The 18761-nt window shown below is 37.8% G+C and overlaps 1 protein-coding gene across 6 annotated transcripts in view; it reads right to left on the bottom strand.

Annotated features, from left to right (window-relative positions):
* The window catches only part of Enox2 (ecto-NOX disulfide-thiol exchanger 2), a 319919-nt gene that overhangs the window by 24224 nt on the left and 276934 nt on the right, over positions 1-18761 (bottom strand). For all 6 annotated transcript variants that reach the window (XM_060374476.1, XM_060374478.1, XM_060374480.1 and 3 more), the window contains one exon: positions 12900-13005. In XM_060374476.1, the coding sequence (XP_060230459.1) occupies positions 12900-13005 (106 nt within the window). The remainder of the gene's footprint in view (positions 1-12899; positions 13006-18761) is intronic.

Here is an 18761-nt window from a genome sequence, read left to right as displayed (position 1 = left end):
TTGACAGTAAGCCTTCCCTGAAAGTAATATTAAAGAAGTTGTTCAGAGCAAAGAAAATGATCTAGTTCAGAAATTCAAATCTACACAAAGAAAAGAATATAAAAGATGAGTAAGTGATGGGAAAATAACAACTTTTATTTTTTCTTATTAAGTGATCTAGAATATAATGCTCAAAATTGCAGGAGTGACAATGCAGACACTTACCAACGCTTCTGTACATGTGAAATGAATAATAGCAGTGATGTATGGGATGAGAGAGGACTTGGAAATATTTTGTAATTGATGGATACTTGCATAATCTGAAACCATATAGAGAACAGTGTAACTGATATACGGAGGAAAGAGAAAAAGTAGAGGAAAATTCTTGATTAAAAACATACAAAGAATAAAAAGTGTGGAGTACAAATTAAGAGGAGAGAACAAGGATAAGGAAAAAAATGTGCAACAAATATGGTAGGCTTTTACTCAGCCATACCAGCAATTACTTCAAATGTCATTGCTTTAAATATACCAACCAAAAGACAGAGATTGTCACAAGAATGGTTAAAAAACATCCCTCACCATGGAAGATTACACATATCTATATTTTCAGGACTCATGAGGCCACAGTAGGATGATAGCTTCAAGTTTGAGGCCAATCACAGTAATTTCTTTTTAATGAGCAGTCCATTCTCCAAATTTAATTAACAAAGCAAGCCCTTTATAGACTTCTTTCTATGAATGCATACCTTAGTTCTTGGCTTTACTGAATCCTACATTGCAAAATAAAGAAAAAGTATGGAATGGCCATAAATGTAAACTAAACTGAATGATGTGCTTTTTGTGCCTTCAAGCCATTTGCAGATGAAGTATAATAGCCAAAAGCATTAGCCCTACAACTTATTCAAGATATAAGCCAGGCCAGCCATTTGTTAATTGTGATACATAGTAGTCAGGGTTACATGATGAGACTTTTTTTTTTTTTTTCAAACGAAAACAAGAACAAGATGCAAACAAAAATTAATGTCCCCAACCATACAAAGACTCAGTCATTTGAACCATAAGAAATATACTTTAAATGTAAAGCACACATAAATAGAAAGTAAAGGAATGGAGAAAGATGACACCATTTTAATAGTAATTAAAAGTAGATGTAGCCACGGTGATTTAACAACTTACTTTTAAATATCACACAGGTCGAAGAAGAAATTTCAATGCTTCAAACTAAATAAAAAAGAAAGCACCATTTCTTTAAATCTGTGAGGTGTGGCAAAGTGGTTCTTTGAGGGAAATTTGTAGTAAGAAATGCTTATGGGAGAAAAAGATAAAGTGTGAAACTTGCGACCTCAGGAAATTAGCAAAAATAATAAATTAAACAAGTTAAAACAGGCCAATCTGAACGTGTTCCACACTAATTTATTCCTGTTACATAACATTCTGGAGAAGGAAACACCATGGAGACAACAAAGAGTCATAGCTGTCAAAGGTTACCAGTGACAGATGAACACCAGGCAGAAAACAAATGTTAGGGCAGTAAAACCATTTTGTATGCTACCACCATGGAGGAGACATTATTATACATGTGTTAACACCTGCAAAATGTTGTATACTACACACACCAGAGGGGCCCTAGTATAAGCTATAGACTTTTAGTGATGTGCCAATGAAGGCTCACTCACTGAGATAAATATACCATAATGGTGGGAGAGGTTGATGGGGGTGGTGTAGACTTTCTCTGTAGATACAAGGATTAGAAGCAGTCTTTATTTTCCCTTTTACTCTGAACCAAAATATCCTTTAAGAGAAAATGTATTAATAAAAATCAAGATGCATGGAGAAACCTACCTTAAATTTTGCTATTTATGAGTTTGTACATATTTTCAAGGTCAAAATTATAAAGCCTATTTCCAAATATTTAGCCACAGGATTGTCATCAATCTAACAAACACTTATTGAGTACTCTCCCTATTCCAGGCTCACGACTATGGTAAAAATAGGTGATTCCATTAATCTCCATTGTTATCCTACTATATCAATGGAAACATTTCCCTTTTTTGTGGTGTTAAGGCCATGCACATGTTAGACATGAGTTTTACCACTAAGATATACTCCCCTCCACTTCTTCAAAATGCTAGTAGAACATGAGATCTGGAAATGGAGATATCAAGCTGGACCCAAATTACAAAACTGTATATTAGATTTGAAAAGGCAACTGGACAAAGATATGAACTTTCTCAGCTGTCTATGGGGTGGGGGGTTGGTTGGTAGAAAGTAAAAGAAAAATAGTGAAATCAAACAATAAAAAGGATCTATTCTAATAAATGATGTAAGAATCAAACTTCAAAGGAAAGTTTTTGAGGCCATGGAATATGTTGCAACCATGATTACTGCAGGCAGCCACTGGAAAGGCAATGTTTGAAGCTATAGGCATGAAGATGAAGATGCATTAGAGACCTCAGGCTGTTTGAGATGTCAGAACATGGAGTGTTCATTTAGGAAAACTACAGGTAAGGAACAGAGCCAGCCCAGGAGAGTACCATGTGGACTGCAGATGGAAGGATTTAATGTCTTTCCTGCTGGATTTTGCTCATTTTGGTTACATCTCTCCTTTCCGTTTTTAGTGGAAATAGCACCATCCTGTAGACTAGTTGCTCATATGGAGCCAAAAGGGAAAAAGAAGGCTGAAACTCAAGCGGTCCTCTCTGCAAGCAACTCAGCTATGTCTTCTTTGTCCTGATGGACCAAAACCGCTAAAACTTTGAGAAGCAATCTCTATCTTCTTAAAAACAACACAAGAGACTGATGAAGGATTTTTTTTTTTAAGGATTTTATTTTAACTCTGTGTAACGAATATGGTTTACAAAGATGAGTTATTGATAGAAAGAAATTTCTTGATTTTAGGCAGTTTCAGAAAGTCCAGGCTGGCTGTGAACTCACTATGTAGCCAAGTATGATATTAAATTTTTGATTCTCCTGCACCTCTTCCCAAGTGCTGAGACTCCAAGCATATGCAACTATGTCTAGATTTAAAGGGGAACTCTATTCTGAGGCTAAGACATACCTTGTTCTTAAAAGGAATCTGTCTTAAGGGAGAACTGATTTTAATTACTTCTATATACATATGGATGTTAAGCCTTTAAAGAGACAGCCATTATAGAGACCTGCATTCCTAGACCTCTAAATATTATTATCTAACCTTTGCATCTCACAGTGGTTGGGACACTTCATCAGGCACTCAAAGCACCAAAGGAAGATGATTTAAGTGATTAGTGTGTGAACAAAATGGTACATGAAAAGGGACATTAATCATCTGTCAAACAGAGGAAGCAATATTTGCTTTGTTTGCTGGATCAGTATAAAAGATAGTATGTCAAGCTGGAGTTGGACTCCACAACATAAGAATCCTCTTTACAGCATAATTTCTGTAGATGGATACTTCTTTGTTTCTACTCTGGTTTGAATGTCAGTTGATGATCCACATGGTTCCAAACAAAACAGTAACATTTTATTTTCCTCCTTTTGTTTCTTCCCCTATTACAAGACAATGATTATGCACATATTCTACATGTCACATGAAAATGCACAACCAAGAAAGGAAAAATCTCTAGTCTGAATGTGAAAATATTTTCTCTCTGAGAAAATGAGGAAGAGAGAGCCTGGTGTGGAAAGGTCAGGCTGATGAGCACTGACAGATAGCTGGAGGCAAGCAGGAACAGATAATAATCTTCTCAGTTTATGCCCATCACTAAGCCACACACACACGGTAATGATCATGTATAAAGCCCAGGAAGGGAGGGAGTGAGTATTTCTTTATAAATGTATTTCCCACTCTCTGAAATAAAGGTTTTTGTCATTTTAATGAGGACACAAAGTCTTTCCTTTCGCAGACTTAATATTAATTCGGCCCATTCCTGAAGTGGGAGCCTTTGTACATTGCCAGAACACTGAAATTTTCAATATTACCTTTTAATAATATGTTTGAGTAGGTGAAGCCATCGGTCTTGATATTGAAGAGCATAGTGTGGTGAATGTATTTATATTCTACCATCACTAACTTTCAGATTCTCTTTTATATTTTCTATGTAGGAAATTCTTTATGCCAATTGCTTCTTAGATCTGAGAGCTGTCACTTTCACATGACAATATGAAAATATAAGGGCAGCTACCTACTCCTAGAGGAGCCACTGAAAGCAAAATCGACAACATGTATCTGTACAATGAAGAATCAAAACAGATTTTGTGCAATTAAAATATTCAATGGTGTAAAGAAAACAAACAAACAAACAAACAAAAACCAAATAATAATAAGTATAGTCAGTGATTCAGCTACTCTTGGAAAGTTTTATTATAGGAGATGCTAAAAGATGTTAGAATATGATAGAAAGAAAATGTGTTACGTTTCTTCAACATCAGGAAACATCTGAGCTCCAGAAAGTCTCAAAGGGTAAAAGCTACAAACAACAGAGAGGGAGGTAAGTACAACTGATAGAGGTTGCTGCAAGGTGGTACTAGCAAAATCTCAAATGGTTTTCTTGTTCTCTGTATACTGTTTGCCTCTCTATATAAGTATTTCTACTCCACCCAGACTTACGCCAGCATAGATACATCTGAGACATCATTATTCCTCTCTATAACACCCACATCCCTCTGCAAATACAAAATGTCCACTAGTTAATTGTCTCTTTGCCCTTCATCATTCGAAAACTGTTCTCTTTCCTAAATCTTCAATCTCTTGGAGTAGCCAACATTATCTAGTGTGTTTAGTTTTTTTTTTTTAATAGTTTCTACTGCAAAGTCCTCAACACCCTATATATATTTTTCTCCAGCCTCCTGAAAACCTTTGACCAAGCTGACCATGTTGATCTGTAACTCATGGTCACTTGACTCAACTTTCTCACGGGTCTCTGAGTACTTTTTTATCTTTTTTTTTTCCTCATTTATATATTTCATTCACTTTAAATTGCTGTAGCCTCTTCATTCTTCCCTTCCCAGTCCCACCCTTCACCACCCCTCCCTCCCTTTCCCATCCACCCTAGCTCATCAAGTTGCATCAGGACTGAATATATCCTCTTCACCTGTGGCCTGCCAAGGCAGTCCCATCAGGGGGAAGTGATCTAAAAGCTAGCAAGTGAGTCCTTTTCTGATGCAGTCTCCACTTCCCTTACTAGAGGACCTACATGAGGCCTAAGCTGTCCATCTGCTACATCTCTGTAGGAGGCTAAGTCCAGTTCATGCATGGTCCTTGGTTGATGCTTTGGTCTCAGCAAACCCCTGTGGTCCCTGGATAGTTGGCTCAGTTTTTCTTATGGAGCTCCTGCCCAGGTTCTTTTCTCTTTCCTCCTCAAGGAACAATGTTTGGCTGCAAGTCTCAGAGTTTGTTTTGAGGTGCTGCTGGTGAGACCCAAGTCAGGATAGGCAGTCAGGGCAGGCTCCTGGGAGGATATGAGGGGATTCAACAGAGACTCCTAGTAGCAGAGGCCATAGAGACTGAAGAAAACATCTTCTAAGTAGACTAGTCTTCTAGAAGACTGCAGGAAATACCAACCCACTTCAACCCAAAATTTACCCTGCCTACCAGATGTGGAGAGATAAAAAGAGAGTAGATACAGCAGAGATTGAGGGAACTCCCAACTGATGCTTGGCCCAACCAAAGACCCACCCTATCAGAGTGCCAACCCCTGACATTATTAACAATGCTCTGCTAAGCTTGCAGACAGGAGTTGCCCTGAGCACATTTAAAGGAAGCTGTGGAACTGGGCAGCTAGTTTAATATGGAATCATGTTAGCCCTTGCTGATGAGATCTCTCAACTCTATTTTGTTCCTTCCATGCTTTCTATAATATGTATCTAGTCCTCACTCTCCATGGTCTTATTTCTAAACAGCTTCTGTGATTAATAGATGACTGATCTGTTATAATACACAGAAGTCTGAGTTGCATATATACTTTCAGCTTCCCCCTTCTCTTTTCTCAGAGAAAATTTTCTTTTTTTTTTTTCAATGCAGTTTATTCAGGAACCTTGAACAATCCTCGGACCCTGGGGAAAGCCAGCCCACAGCTTAAATAGCCTCTGGGTAGCCAACCCAAATAGCATCTTCAACAAATGGTGCTGGTCCAACTGGATGTCTACATGTAGAAAAATGAAAATAAATCCATACTTGTCACCCTGCACAAAACTGAAGTCCAAGTGGATCAAAGACCTCAACATAAGACCAGACACATTAAATCGGCTTGAAAAAAAAGTGGGAAATACCCTAGAACTCATTGGTACAGGGGAAAACTTCCTGAACAGAACACCAACAGCACAGGCTCTAAGAGCAACAGTCAATAAATGGGACCTCATGAAACTGAAAAGCTTCGGTAAAGCAAAGGACACCGTAATCAAAACAAAGCGACCACCTACAGATTGGGAAAGAATCTTCACCAACCCTTTATCTGACAGAGGACTCATATCCAGTATATATAAAGAACTAAAGAAGCTGAAAAGCAGCAAACCAAGTAATCCACTTAAAAAATGGGGAACAGAGCTAAACAGAGAATTCTCTGTAGAGGAATACCAAATGGCAGAGAAGCACTTAAAGAAATGCTCAACCTCACTAGCCATTAGGGAAATGCAAATCAAAACAACCCTGAGATTTCACCTTACACCCATGAGAATTGCCAAGATCAAAAACTCAAGTGACAACACATGCTGGAGAGGTTGTGGAGAAAGGGGAACCCTTCTCCACTGCTGGTGGGAATGTAAACTTGTACAACCACTCTGGAAATCAATCTGGCGCTTTCTCAGACAACTAGGAATAGCGCTTCCTCAAGATCCAGCCATACCACTCCTGGGCATATATCCAAAAGAGGCTCAAGTACACAAAAAGGACATTTGCTCAACCATGTTTGTAGCAGCTTTATTTGTAATAGCCAGAAGCTGGAAACAACCCAGATGCCCCTCAACTGAAGAATGGATGCAGAAATTGTGGTACATCTACACAATGGAATATTACTCAGCAATGAAAAATAAGGAAATCATGAAATTTGCAGGTAAATGGTGGGAAAATTTTCTTTAGAACGTAAGCTTGCTTCATCTGAGTTTGGGTGCCTTTTCATTCTTTTTTTCCCAGGGTTTCATTTCCACAGTTTCCAATAAATGTTCTCACATCTTCTAGTATTGAAGAAGTCACATTCTCCATGATTCTCTTCCCTTTTATTGAACATTAAAAATCAACTTTAAAAAGACACATTTGTAATCCCAGAATTCAGGAGGAAGAGGCAAGAAGAATATTGCAAGTTTGAGATCAACTTGGGCTGTGAGTTTCAGAGCAGTTTGGGCTCACAATAAGACCCTGCTCCCCCATGCCTCCTCCAAATCATAACAAGAAAAATTTGTTAATTTCAGTCCATTTGTGTAAGCTCTATTCTATGGCTTACATTGTGCTCCTCCTCACCATCCTAAAGATGAAGAAATCCTAAGAATGGGATCTTGCTCAGTAACGGCATTTATAGAAGTAACCAAGTAATACTGTAGTCATTATGGTGGGTCTTAACTTGGCATGACTGGTGCTCTTACAGAAAGGAGAAATTTGGCATGGAGAGAGACACATTTCATGTGAGCATCAAGGCAGAGATTCGGGTAATAAATCTGTATGCCAAAGAATACCAATGGTTGCTGCCAAACATCCAGACACTGGGAGATTATGTCCTATGGCCTTCAGAAGGAACTAACTGCTGATACTCCCACCTTATGTTCCCAGTCATCAGAAAATGAAGACAACTCGGCTGTGTTAGTCTTTCACTGTATAGTACTTCACTATTCCAGCTCTAGTGAATGAATATACTCATCTGTTCCATGATCTTTACTTTTCTTCATCTATACCCCAGCCTTGTACTAAAGTGTTTAGAGTCTCTTCCTCTATGAATGGCACTAGCATCTTCTGACATTTTTCTCCATCTGAGTGTCATTACACTAGCCCCAGTCTTTATCATTTCACAGTTCTATTCCTATAACAGAATCTGGCTGGTCTCTCTTTTCCTAAAATAATTTCCTTTCTTTAAAATTTACCAATTGGTTTCCCAAAGTGAGGGGAACAAGAACTATTTCTAACAGGAACTCAATGACTGGCTCTTTGGCCTCCCCACCTCCCAAGGGAGGAGCAGTCCTGTTAGGCCACAGAGGAGGGCTTTGCAGCCAGTCCTGAAGATACCTGATAAAACAGGATCAGATGAATGGGGAGGAGGTCCCCCCCTATCAGTGGGCTTAGAAAGGGGCACGGTGGAGATGAGGGAGGGAGGGTGGGATTGGGAGGGAATGAGGAAGCAGGATACAGCTGGGATACAGAGTTAATAAAATGTAAGTGATAAGAAAAAAATAAAATTAAAAAAATTATTTATTTATTTATTCATTTATTTATTACAGTTTATTCACTTGGTATCCCAGTAGTATCCACCCCCTCGTCCCCTCCCACTCCAACCCTCCCTCTCTGTTCTCCTCCCATGCCCCTCTCCCAGTCCACTGAGAGGGCAGATCCTCCTCTCCTTCCATCTGACCTTAGTCTATCAGGTCTCATCAGGACTGGCTGCATTGTCTTCCACTGTGGCCTGGTAAGGCTGTTTCCCCCTCCAGGGGAGGTGATCAAAGAGCAAGCCACTCAGTTCTTGTCAAGAGACAGTCTCTGTTCCCATTATTAGGGTAACAACTTGGACACTGAGCTGCCATTGGCTACATATGTGCAGGGGTTCTAGGTTATCTCCATGAATGGTCCTTGGTTGGTGTATCATTCTCAGAAAAGACTCCTGGGCCCAGAATATTTTTGTACTGTTGCTCTCCTGTGGAGGTCCTGGCCCCTCCAGGTCTTTCTATCTACCTCTTCTTTCATAAGATTTCCTGCACTCTGCCCAAAGTTTGGCTATGAGTCTCAGCATCTGCATTGATACCCTGCTGGATAGAGTCTTTCAGAGGCTGTCTGTGGTAGGCTCCTGCCCTATTCCCCATTTTCTCCCTCTTCTGATGTCCATCCCTTTTGCTTTCTGAATGAGGATTGAGCATCTTACTCATGGTCCTCCTTCTAGATTAGCTTCTTTAGGTGTACATATTTTAGTATGATTATCCTATATTATATGTCTAATATCCACTTATAAGTGAGTATATACCATGTGTGTTTTTCTGCTTGTGGGATACCTCACTCAGAGTGACCTTGCAAATTTCATGATTTCCTTGTTTTTAATTACTGTGTAGTATTCCATGGTGTTTGCTAACATTTAATATCTAATCTCACAGAAAATTTCACATATTAAATACATTCTTCATTGTAGGATGTGTATGTCATGACTGATAGTTTGTATCCTTAAGGAAACCAAAATTGATTTTAGGTGGACTAGTCCTGATAACCACTAATCTAACTGAAGAATGAAGAAGGCAAAATGGAGATGTAGAGAACAGTCCCTCTTATCTCTTCTGCTCACTGAGGACATGATTAACAATAGATTGAAACAATTTTGCAATATCCAATTTTCTCCAATGTGATTTCCCCATTTAAGAGAGGGCTTTTGGCATAGCAGTCCTTTCTTCTATTGCAAGCACTACACCACAAATATAGGCTAATACAGAGTCTCTAGGAGCCCAGAAATTCCGTGGCACTCAAGGTACAGTAACCAGTTTTACTCTGTTTGAGAAGTAAAAGATAACCAGGGATACACCATAGGCCCCTGGAATTCAAATTTGGGAAGCACAGTGAGAGAAACAACAGCTTGGCGGTCTACCCCCTTAAGCTTTTAATTGGAAACAAATGATAGCTAAAACATGCAGCTGATTTAGATAAAAACCAAGGAGACTCTTGCTGGCTCATGTAGAGCAGGATTTTTGCAGTTAAGTACTACAGAGGCGAGATAACAGAATTAGATACGATCGAGGAGAAGAAAAATGAACAAAAGGCCTTGAATTAAAATGAATTGAAACCTTCTGGGAGAAAAGCTATTTGGTAAGCTCCATTAAGTCTATTGTAGATAGCTTTATTTGACAAAGCAGCATCCTGGCATGTGAAACAGGAAAGAAAATAGCTATAAGATGATATGTTACAGAGTTTCCAGCCTCTAAGATTCCGTGCAGTAGCCAATACACCTTTTAACTCAGAAGAGATACAGAACCAAAATGCAATTATATATCCTTAGTAAGTGCATTCAATATAAATTTCCCACATATCCCGCACTTCCCCTAATAATTCCTCAAACGCCACAATCCATCAAGTGGATGCTCAAATTAGGTTGCATTTATTTCACTATAACAATGTACAAACAGTATATATGATACTGGAAATACTGAGGTGGAGCAAGCCTACGAGTCATAATTAATCTACTATAATATATCTTAGTGAAGCACTTAAATAAGTTGCATAGCTCCATTATTATTATAGACTTTTCTTTATTTGACTATAGATTTGCAGCATTTATTTACAGCAATTCACTATTCTAGAAATGCTAAGCACTACTTATCAATTATCTAGTACAGATAGTGGTTTGTATATTTATGGATCAAGTGTATTACAAAAACAGAAAATTTCATTGCAATAGCTAAAGGATGCCTTTAAAAAGTATGACTTGATAGTGTTCTTTCTGTAAGAATTCTGTTTATTGAATGAAGATTATAATACCCTTATATGAGACTAGAGCCTCTGATTTCAATATATAAGCACTGGAACTTGGAATTGCAGATATGGTCACTCAATATGTCCCCATATCACATGACAGAGACATTAAGTTACTTATATATTTCCAGTGTTTACAACTTGCTTGGCATGTAATAGCTATGAAATGACTGGATGAATTGATCTGATCACCACAAATTCCAAGTTAGTTGTTATGAAATGGAAGATGATTGTCAATGGGAGAAAAGAGTTTCCCAGATTTGAGACTAGAAATCAGATATTTGAACTTTAGGCATACTGCCCTTTTTAATTAAAAGGTGGGGGTGTATGTGGTATATGGCATGTGTGTGCAGGTATGCACAACCATGTGTATACATAGAAGACAGAGAAGTATGTTGATCTATTTTTTTTTCAGTGACCACCTCATTACCCCACCACAGTGCTGGGATTACAGGCGTCCATGACCATACTGTTTTTTTTTTTTTTAATTGAGGTTTTTGGAGATTTGAACTCAGGTCCTCCTGTTTGTACAACAAATGCTCTTATGCATTAAGACATCTACCCAGCTCAATGCTTTTACCACTGCGCCATCTAATAATTAAAGTCCTAAGATTATTTGCAATGATTTACCTGAGAAACGGGTCTGGTGGCAGGTATTCACTCTTGTAATGCTCTTCCACCCATGATAGTTTATGTTGAAACTGTTGGGTAAGGTGTTGTCTTATCGTTCAAGAAACTTAACCTATAGGCCTACTGGGTATCAATACTATAGCTTCTGTCCTACTGTCAGTTCCTGACTATATGAGGTTAGAACAAAAACCTTCATCCAGAGAATGATTTTTATTCTGAGTAACATATAGTATATTGTTTCTGTGTGTGCATGTGTGTGTGACTTGCAAGTACATGGACGTGTGGAAGCAGAAATTAATGCTGAGTTGTTTTTTTTTTCCTCCAAAATACTGTACCTTGTATTTCAAAACAGGGTTTCTTGATAAACTTGGAGTTTACTGATTTGGCTATATTGGCTGGCCAGCAAGTTCCAAGGATTCTCTAGTCTCTACCTCCTAAGTACTGAGATCACAGGTATGTGCCGCTGTGCCCAGCGTTTAATTTTTATATGGATACTAGAGATCTGAACATAGGTTTTCATGGTACACACCTGATCTCCCAGTCCATGAAAAATCTTGGCAGTTTCTCTTAAATTATATAATCAATTTTTGTATTTTTCTTTATGTTCTTTGCTATATATTTTGTTACCATTTAAATTGTATACATACACACACACACACACACACACATACACTAATCATTTGGGTAGAATGTAGAAGTAATTGAGCATTTATGTACATGCTTTTTCACAGTAGAGAATGTTAGTAAATCCAAATCAAATATGAAACAATACTGTCTAAATGTATGCTGTTCTGTTTTTTTTTTTGACAAAAGTGTATATTTAAATTAGGTGCTTCAATTGAAAATGAGTATTTGCTCAACCATGTTCATAGCAGCTTTATTCATAATAGTCAGAATCTAGAATCAACCCAGATGTCCCTCAATTGAGGAATGGATGCAGAAATTGTGGTGCATTTACACAATGGAATACTACTCAGCAATTGAAAACAAGGAAATCATGAAATTTGCAGACAAATGATGGGAACTAGTGGGTTCCCTAGTAATGGGGACAGGGACTGTCTCTGACATGAACTCAGTGGCTGGCTCTTTGATCACCTCTCCCTGAGGTGGGGGTAGCAGCCTTACCAGGCCACAGAGGAAGTCAATGCAGACAGTCCTGATGAGAACTAGGGTCAGAGGCTAGGGTCAGAGGGAAGTGGAGGAGGACTTCCCCTATTAGTGGCTTGGGGGAGGGGCATTGGAGGGTGGGATTGGGAGGGAATGAGGAGGGGGCTACAGCTGGGATACAAAGTGAATAAATTGTAATAAATAAAAAAGTTAAAAAAGGAGATACATAAGGAACATAAAAAACCCTATAGAATCAGGATTTGATATTTAGCCAGTGTTTACTCATGTAGCCTTATCAATTTTATTCTATCTGGTATCTAGTCTTATGGGTTGATGTATATGTTTGTATGTATGTATGTATATATCTCTATGTGTATATATACATATACACACAAACATACATATATACGTACATGTGTATATATATGCATACACATATACATATGCACACACATATATGCCTAATTTGACCTTGTGTTAAATGGCTTGAAAATATGGCCACTGCAAATAAATGCTTATTACATTAAAAAAACAAACAAACCAGAATCATCATTACCTGATTCCTCCGTTTCCTTTGTTTCTTCTATTTCATCATCAGACATTTCCATTTCTTCTTCTCTCCTGATTCCCATTAATTCATCATTATGAATGTTGCGAATTTCCTAAGGGTAAAAGGTATGCTTTTTAGTGGGAAAACCTTGAAAATGTTGAGAAAATGGATGGAGTAAAGGGTACATATTAAAAACTCTAAGGGTACTCTTTTTTTTTTTCAATGCAGTTTATTCAGGAACCTTGAACAATCCTCGGACCCTGGGGAAAGCCAGTCCACAGCTTAAATAGCCTCTGGGTAGCCAACCCAGGCGTGCCACGTGGGCAATGCAGATAGGTCCACATACATGGAAGCAAGCCAGATCCTCAGCCTTAGCCAAATGTGGAATACTCTTAAGTCAAAAAGGCAAGGGAACACTGAGCCTAAACAGTCTCAATAAAAGGCACATATGGGTATACTCTGTCTTACACTGAGCTTTCTTTTCAGACCCAGAGTTCTAGCAGTCTACGATTCTTAGATCCATTCTATATTAGAATGTTCTGTTGGCCATGAAAGACTCCTCACATCTTCCGTATGTGGATCTCTGGTCACTCTAATTTTGCTGTTTGCTATTTTCTCTCCTCCAATAGCAACGCTGAACAGAACTCTACATACAAGTAACTTAATAGCTCACCTAAAAGCCCTAGGCGGGGAAAAAAAAAAAAAACAAACAAACAAGCAAACAAACAAAAAACCAGACACAACCAAGATGAGTGAACGGAACTCAAAACCAAGATTTTGTAGTTTTAGAAAATACAGCAAAAATGAGTTGTTAAGAGCAAACTTCTTTCAAACTGATTCTCTCATGGATAAGAACTAAAATGTTGGACAAAACAAAATGTGTAACTTACTTGATGTCATCGCAGAGTGAACAAATATAGGAATATTATGACAAGGAATTGGCATTTGGAAGAAGTAAAACCAAAACCAAAACCTATGGATAAGATTCCCAGGTTTTTCCAGGACTCTTAGTTTGAGAGAAGATCAGCATTAGTCAAAGGGTAGTTAAATTTCTAGTATAAAACCTGGTGTTTGTGGCCTAAATAAGTTGAAGAGAGTGGTTAGTGGAAAACAGCCACTGGAAAGTAAAAGGGTTTTAGAAAGGAGAAATGTATGTGTTCAGATAGGACAGCATGGAGGACAGGGAGGAGAATGGAGAGAAAGACATACATATATACATACACACAGACAGACACACACACACAGAGATAGAGATAGGGAGATAGAGAGATTCTTTACAGTCTGCAAAGAAAAGTTGTTCTCAACCAAAGAAGCACACAGGATTACAAGTAGCTTAGCTAAGGGTAAAGGAGTTAAATTGTTACTGGAACTGCTATCTAATAGAGAGAAATGTCTAGCTTCAATACAAACATTAAATTGATCATTTAAGCATAAGTATACTGAGTTAACATTATGGAAGACCATATCGGAACCCATAATTTTTACACTATATCATATCTAGGATAACCACCAAAATCACTATGCATCTCAGGAGCTAGGTAGAGACTACATTTTCCAGAGAAAGAACAATAAAGACAAGCCTTGAAATGACCACATGTGGTACTCATGGAATAAAGAAGTAAAGTAGCTATTTAATTATCTTCCTGGAATAAAGGAATTATGTTCACACTGAATAAATGATAGGGAATCTCATCAGAAGGTTGGAGACTTTAAAAAAACTCCCACAGATTCATTTAGCTTAAAATAAAAGAGGATAAGAGCCTTTTTGTCTGGACATAATGATCTAAGAAACAAAAAGTTCCTTTATTTTCAACATTAAACAAAAGTTCTTACTTATTATATACCTTTATGATGTTACTGTCATTTCCTTCCACATATCTTTCTATATTAAAAATGTTAACAAAATGATTTTTCAACATCTAGTGATAGAGTTCAATCAGTAGACCAAGATTTCAATCCAGAAATACTTTGGGTGGAGAATTTTTTACTATTGAAAGGAGTAGGATAATGAGGATTTGATTAGGTGACGAAAGTCACTCCACAAAATAAGAAAACAGCACATACAAGAATAGTTATTATACCTAAAATGTAACATGAACAAGAAGCCTACGCATGCACACACACACGTTTGTGTGTACACACACACACACACATGTTTATACTAACCAAAAGGCTCCTGTTGAACACTACAATTCTATGACTCACAAATCTTAGTTACCAGAAATGCATTGAAATCTACTGTGTAGACCTTTCCTGAAACTCAACTTCTGGGTGTGACAAAAGCTTTTCAGAGAAAGACATCTCATAAGAGGTGCTGTATAAAAGTCTATTTGACCTATGTTGTATGTCTATATGAGTGAGTATATACTGTGTGTGTCTTTTTGCTTCTGGGACAACTCACTCAGGATGATCCTTTCCAGATCCCACCATTTACCTGCAAATTTCATGATTTCCTTATTTTTCATTGCTGAGTAATATAAAACCTGTGCATCTAAAGAAACTAAGCAAAAGAGAGGACCCTAACTAAAATGTCCAATCCCCATCCGGAAAGGCAAAGAGGATGGACATCAGAAGAAGAAGAAAACAGGAAACAACCTAGGAACCTCCCACAGAGGGCCTCGAAAGCCTTTGCCCTACAGACTATCAAAGCAGATGCTGAGCCTGATGGGCAACTGTTGGGCAGAGTGAAGGGAATTTTATGTAAGAACTGGGAAATAGTAAGAGCTGGAGAGGACAGGGTCTCCACAAGGAGAGCAACAGAACAAGAAAATTTGAACACAGGGAACTTCCCAGAGACTCATACTCCAACCAAGGACTATTCATAGAGATAACCCAGAACCCCTGCACAGATGTAGCCCAGGGCAGTTCAGAATCCAATTGGGTTACATAGTAATGTGAAGAGGGACGGGGAGCAGCCTTACCAGGCCATAGTAGAGGACAATGCAGCCACTTTTGATGTGAAAGGAGAGGAGAACCTCCCCTATCAGTGGACTTGGGGAGTGGCATGCATGCAGAGGGAGGAGGGAGGGTGGGATTGGGAGGGGAGGAGGGAGGAGCTTATGGGGGGGATGCAGAATGAATAAAGTGTAATTGATGAAAAATTTAAAAAAAAGTCTATTTGACAGAATAATACATACAGACGACCCAAGCTAAAGAATGGGATGGATACCAACAGAGTTGCAGGAAATTGTGGGATTAGATATTGAATTTTAACCTTACATGTGACTGAATTCCAAAAAGAGATTAAGAAGAGAAAAAAATAATGGCTGATGAGTTCTTAAATTTGACTAAGCGTATTCATCTGCTTATCCAAAGAGTCCAGTGAATCCAAAGCAGCACCTATGTAAATAAAGTGTGTCTAGGAACAATGACAGAAAATGAAAGAAAGTGAAAAACTCTTAAAGGTAGTAAGAGGACAAATTATTATTTATAGAAAAATCAACAGTGAAATAATCTCATTAAAGTTTGTGATGGAATTAAAATGTCTACCTATTCAAAATTTTACATTTGGAGAAAATTTCAAGAAAGAAGATAAAATAAAGATGTTTTCTGATATAAATAAATCCAACAAATCATCATCAAAAGAGTTATAGCATAGGGAATGCTAAAGAAAGTTTTCCCAGGCTGAAAGGAAACTGGGAACACAATGATGATCATTAGAAATGATCACGCTCATATTAGAAAAAAGTCTCTTTAAAATTAAAAGGGGGGGGGCACCTATGGGAATGGCTCAGTTGGTAACGTTCTTGCCATGCAAATGTGAGGACTTGATTCAGATCCTCAGCACCCAGGTGAAAATCCTGGTATAGTCTGTAGTCCCAGTGCTGGGGAGGTGGAGGCAGGAAAATCCTGTGACTTGCTAGCCAGGCAGGCTAGCTGAGTCAGCAAGTTCCAGGTTCAGTGAGACCCTCTCTAAAATACGAAGGTGCAGAAACAATTGAGAAAGACATTCAATATGGTCCTCTGGCCTTCAAATACATGCACACACGCATACATCCTGACCTACACATGCACATACATTTGAACATGTACATACACACACACAAACACACACACACACACACACACACACACTTGAACATGTACATACACACACACACACACATATATATACATATATTAAAACAAGTAAGAATGAGAGCCATGCATTTTACAGCAGCTTGCAATAATTTAAATAACACTAGATTGCTACTCTTTTCCTAGGTTCTCAGCTGGGAATTTCCTACCTAGATTAATGCCTACTCTACTAGGTTGTAATACATGAAATATCCAAAGCTGTTTGATATATCTCATTTATAAACATTATGCATATTTCAAATGGATTTCTTTTCTCTTTCTGTCTGTCTCTTTCTCTCCTCTCCTCCCCTCCTTTTTTGAGACAGGGTCTCTCTGTGTAGCCCTTTCTGTCCTTGAATTCAGGGATATCCACTGCCTCTGTTTCCCAAGTGCTAGCATTAAAGGTGTGTACCACCATGCCTGACATTTAAATGCATTTATTGATAATATTATAGTTAGTAATTGTACTAATGTCCTCATTTTTATTCATTTACCAGGAAAACTAATTTCTAGTTCCAGTTAAGTTTTCATTAATACTAACTCTTTCATTAAATCTTTTCACTAACTCTTTAATACTCACTCTTTAAAAAGTGTGCTATTTAATATCCACACTGATTGTTAAGAAGTAGCAGAAAGAAAAAAAAAAGAAATTGCATGCAGCAATGTAGAATAACTCAGTGCTACCAGAGTATAGTATAAATTACCCAGACTCAAGAGGGTGGTCAAAGACCCTGAAGAGGTGTAGTGTGAGGGAAAAAATAAATGGAAGAAGGAAGAACTGCAAAAAAAAAAAAAATTAAATAAAGTGTCAAAAATTTATCAGGGAAAAAAAATAAAATAAAATAATGACTTAAAAAAAAAGAAGTAGCAGAAAAATCAGATGCTAATACAGTACATCTCATGTACATCTCATGACTTTACTTAAAATAGAAGAAAATAATGACTTACTTGTCATAAACGAACTTTAAAGGCTGTGCCATAAAAAATATGTGGTATGGATTTTCAGATTCATTGCATAGAGAACAATAAGGGCATTTCTCATTCCTCTATCTCATGAGACTTAGTTTCAATTTTCATCAGAGCTGTTACTGGAAGGTGATTATAACAAAGTTTGACACAGTAGCAAATGCAAATATTGCACAGTGGCCTTCTCGATTTCTAACAAAATGTAGGCTGTCACATGGTATAATCAAAGAGCAACTCTCAACTCACACACATCACTCATACAGATAAAGTTATTATGTTTCTCAAGGGAGTAAATTGTGTTCATTCTAGGAAAATATCCCGGGGCAGCAAGATCTTAAAACTAAGACCTGTCCTGCAGCTTCCGAGTATCCACAAAGCATTTTTTTTTTCTTTCAGCTTGGCAAGACATCATAAGATCTTAGAAACACAAAACTCTAGTAACTATATGATATGCCTAACCTATGGACCTTTTACAGCTTCAAACACCCCTAGAAATATAACATATTAAGGGGCAAATTTTACCTAAACGCTTCAAAATACCTGGCTGGTCAAGAATCACCTGTTATTTTGGCTAATAATAAAATGAGAAAAAGAAAAACACAGGGTAAGAGTTTCCTAAGTTAATCAGTGGAATTCACTGTGTATTATAAAATTTCTTAGCTATAAAAAAAAAAAAACAATCTGTCTAAACAATTGTCGAGCTATATTTTAGGTAATTGGACTGGAGTTTTCGATACTACGATGGAGCAGCTGAGAGTGGCCATTGTCACAGTAAATTCTACCAGAGTGGACGCAGGACTAGCCACAGGATTATCAACATGGATTGCTGCAGCCATGAATCATCTG

Source organism: Meriones unguiculatus, chromosome X, assembly GCF_030254825.1.
Source record: "Meriones unguiculatus strain TT.TT164.6M chromosome X, Bangor_MerUng_6.1, whole genome shotgun sequence".
In the NCBI taxonomy this organism is placed as follows: domain Eukaryota; kingdom Metazoa; phylum Chordata; class Mammalia; order Rodentia; family Muridae; genus Meriones; species Meriones unguiculatus.
Note: the sequence above shows the minus strand (reverse complement) of the source record. Positions and strands in the feature narration are given on the sequence as shown.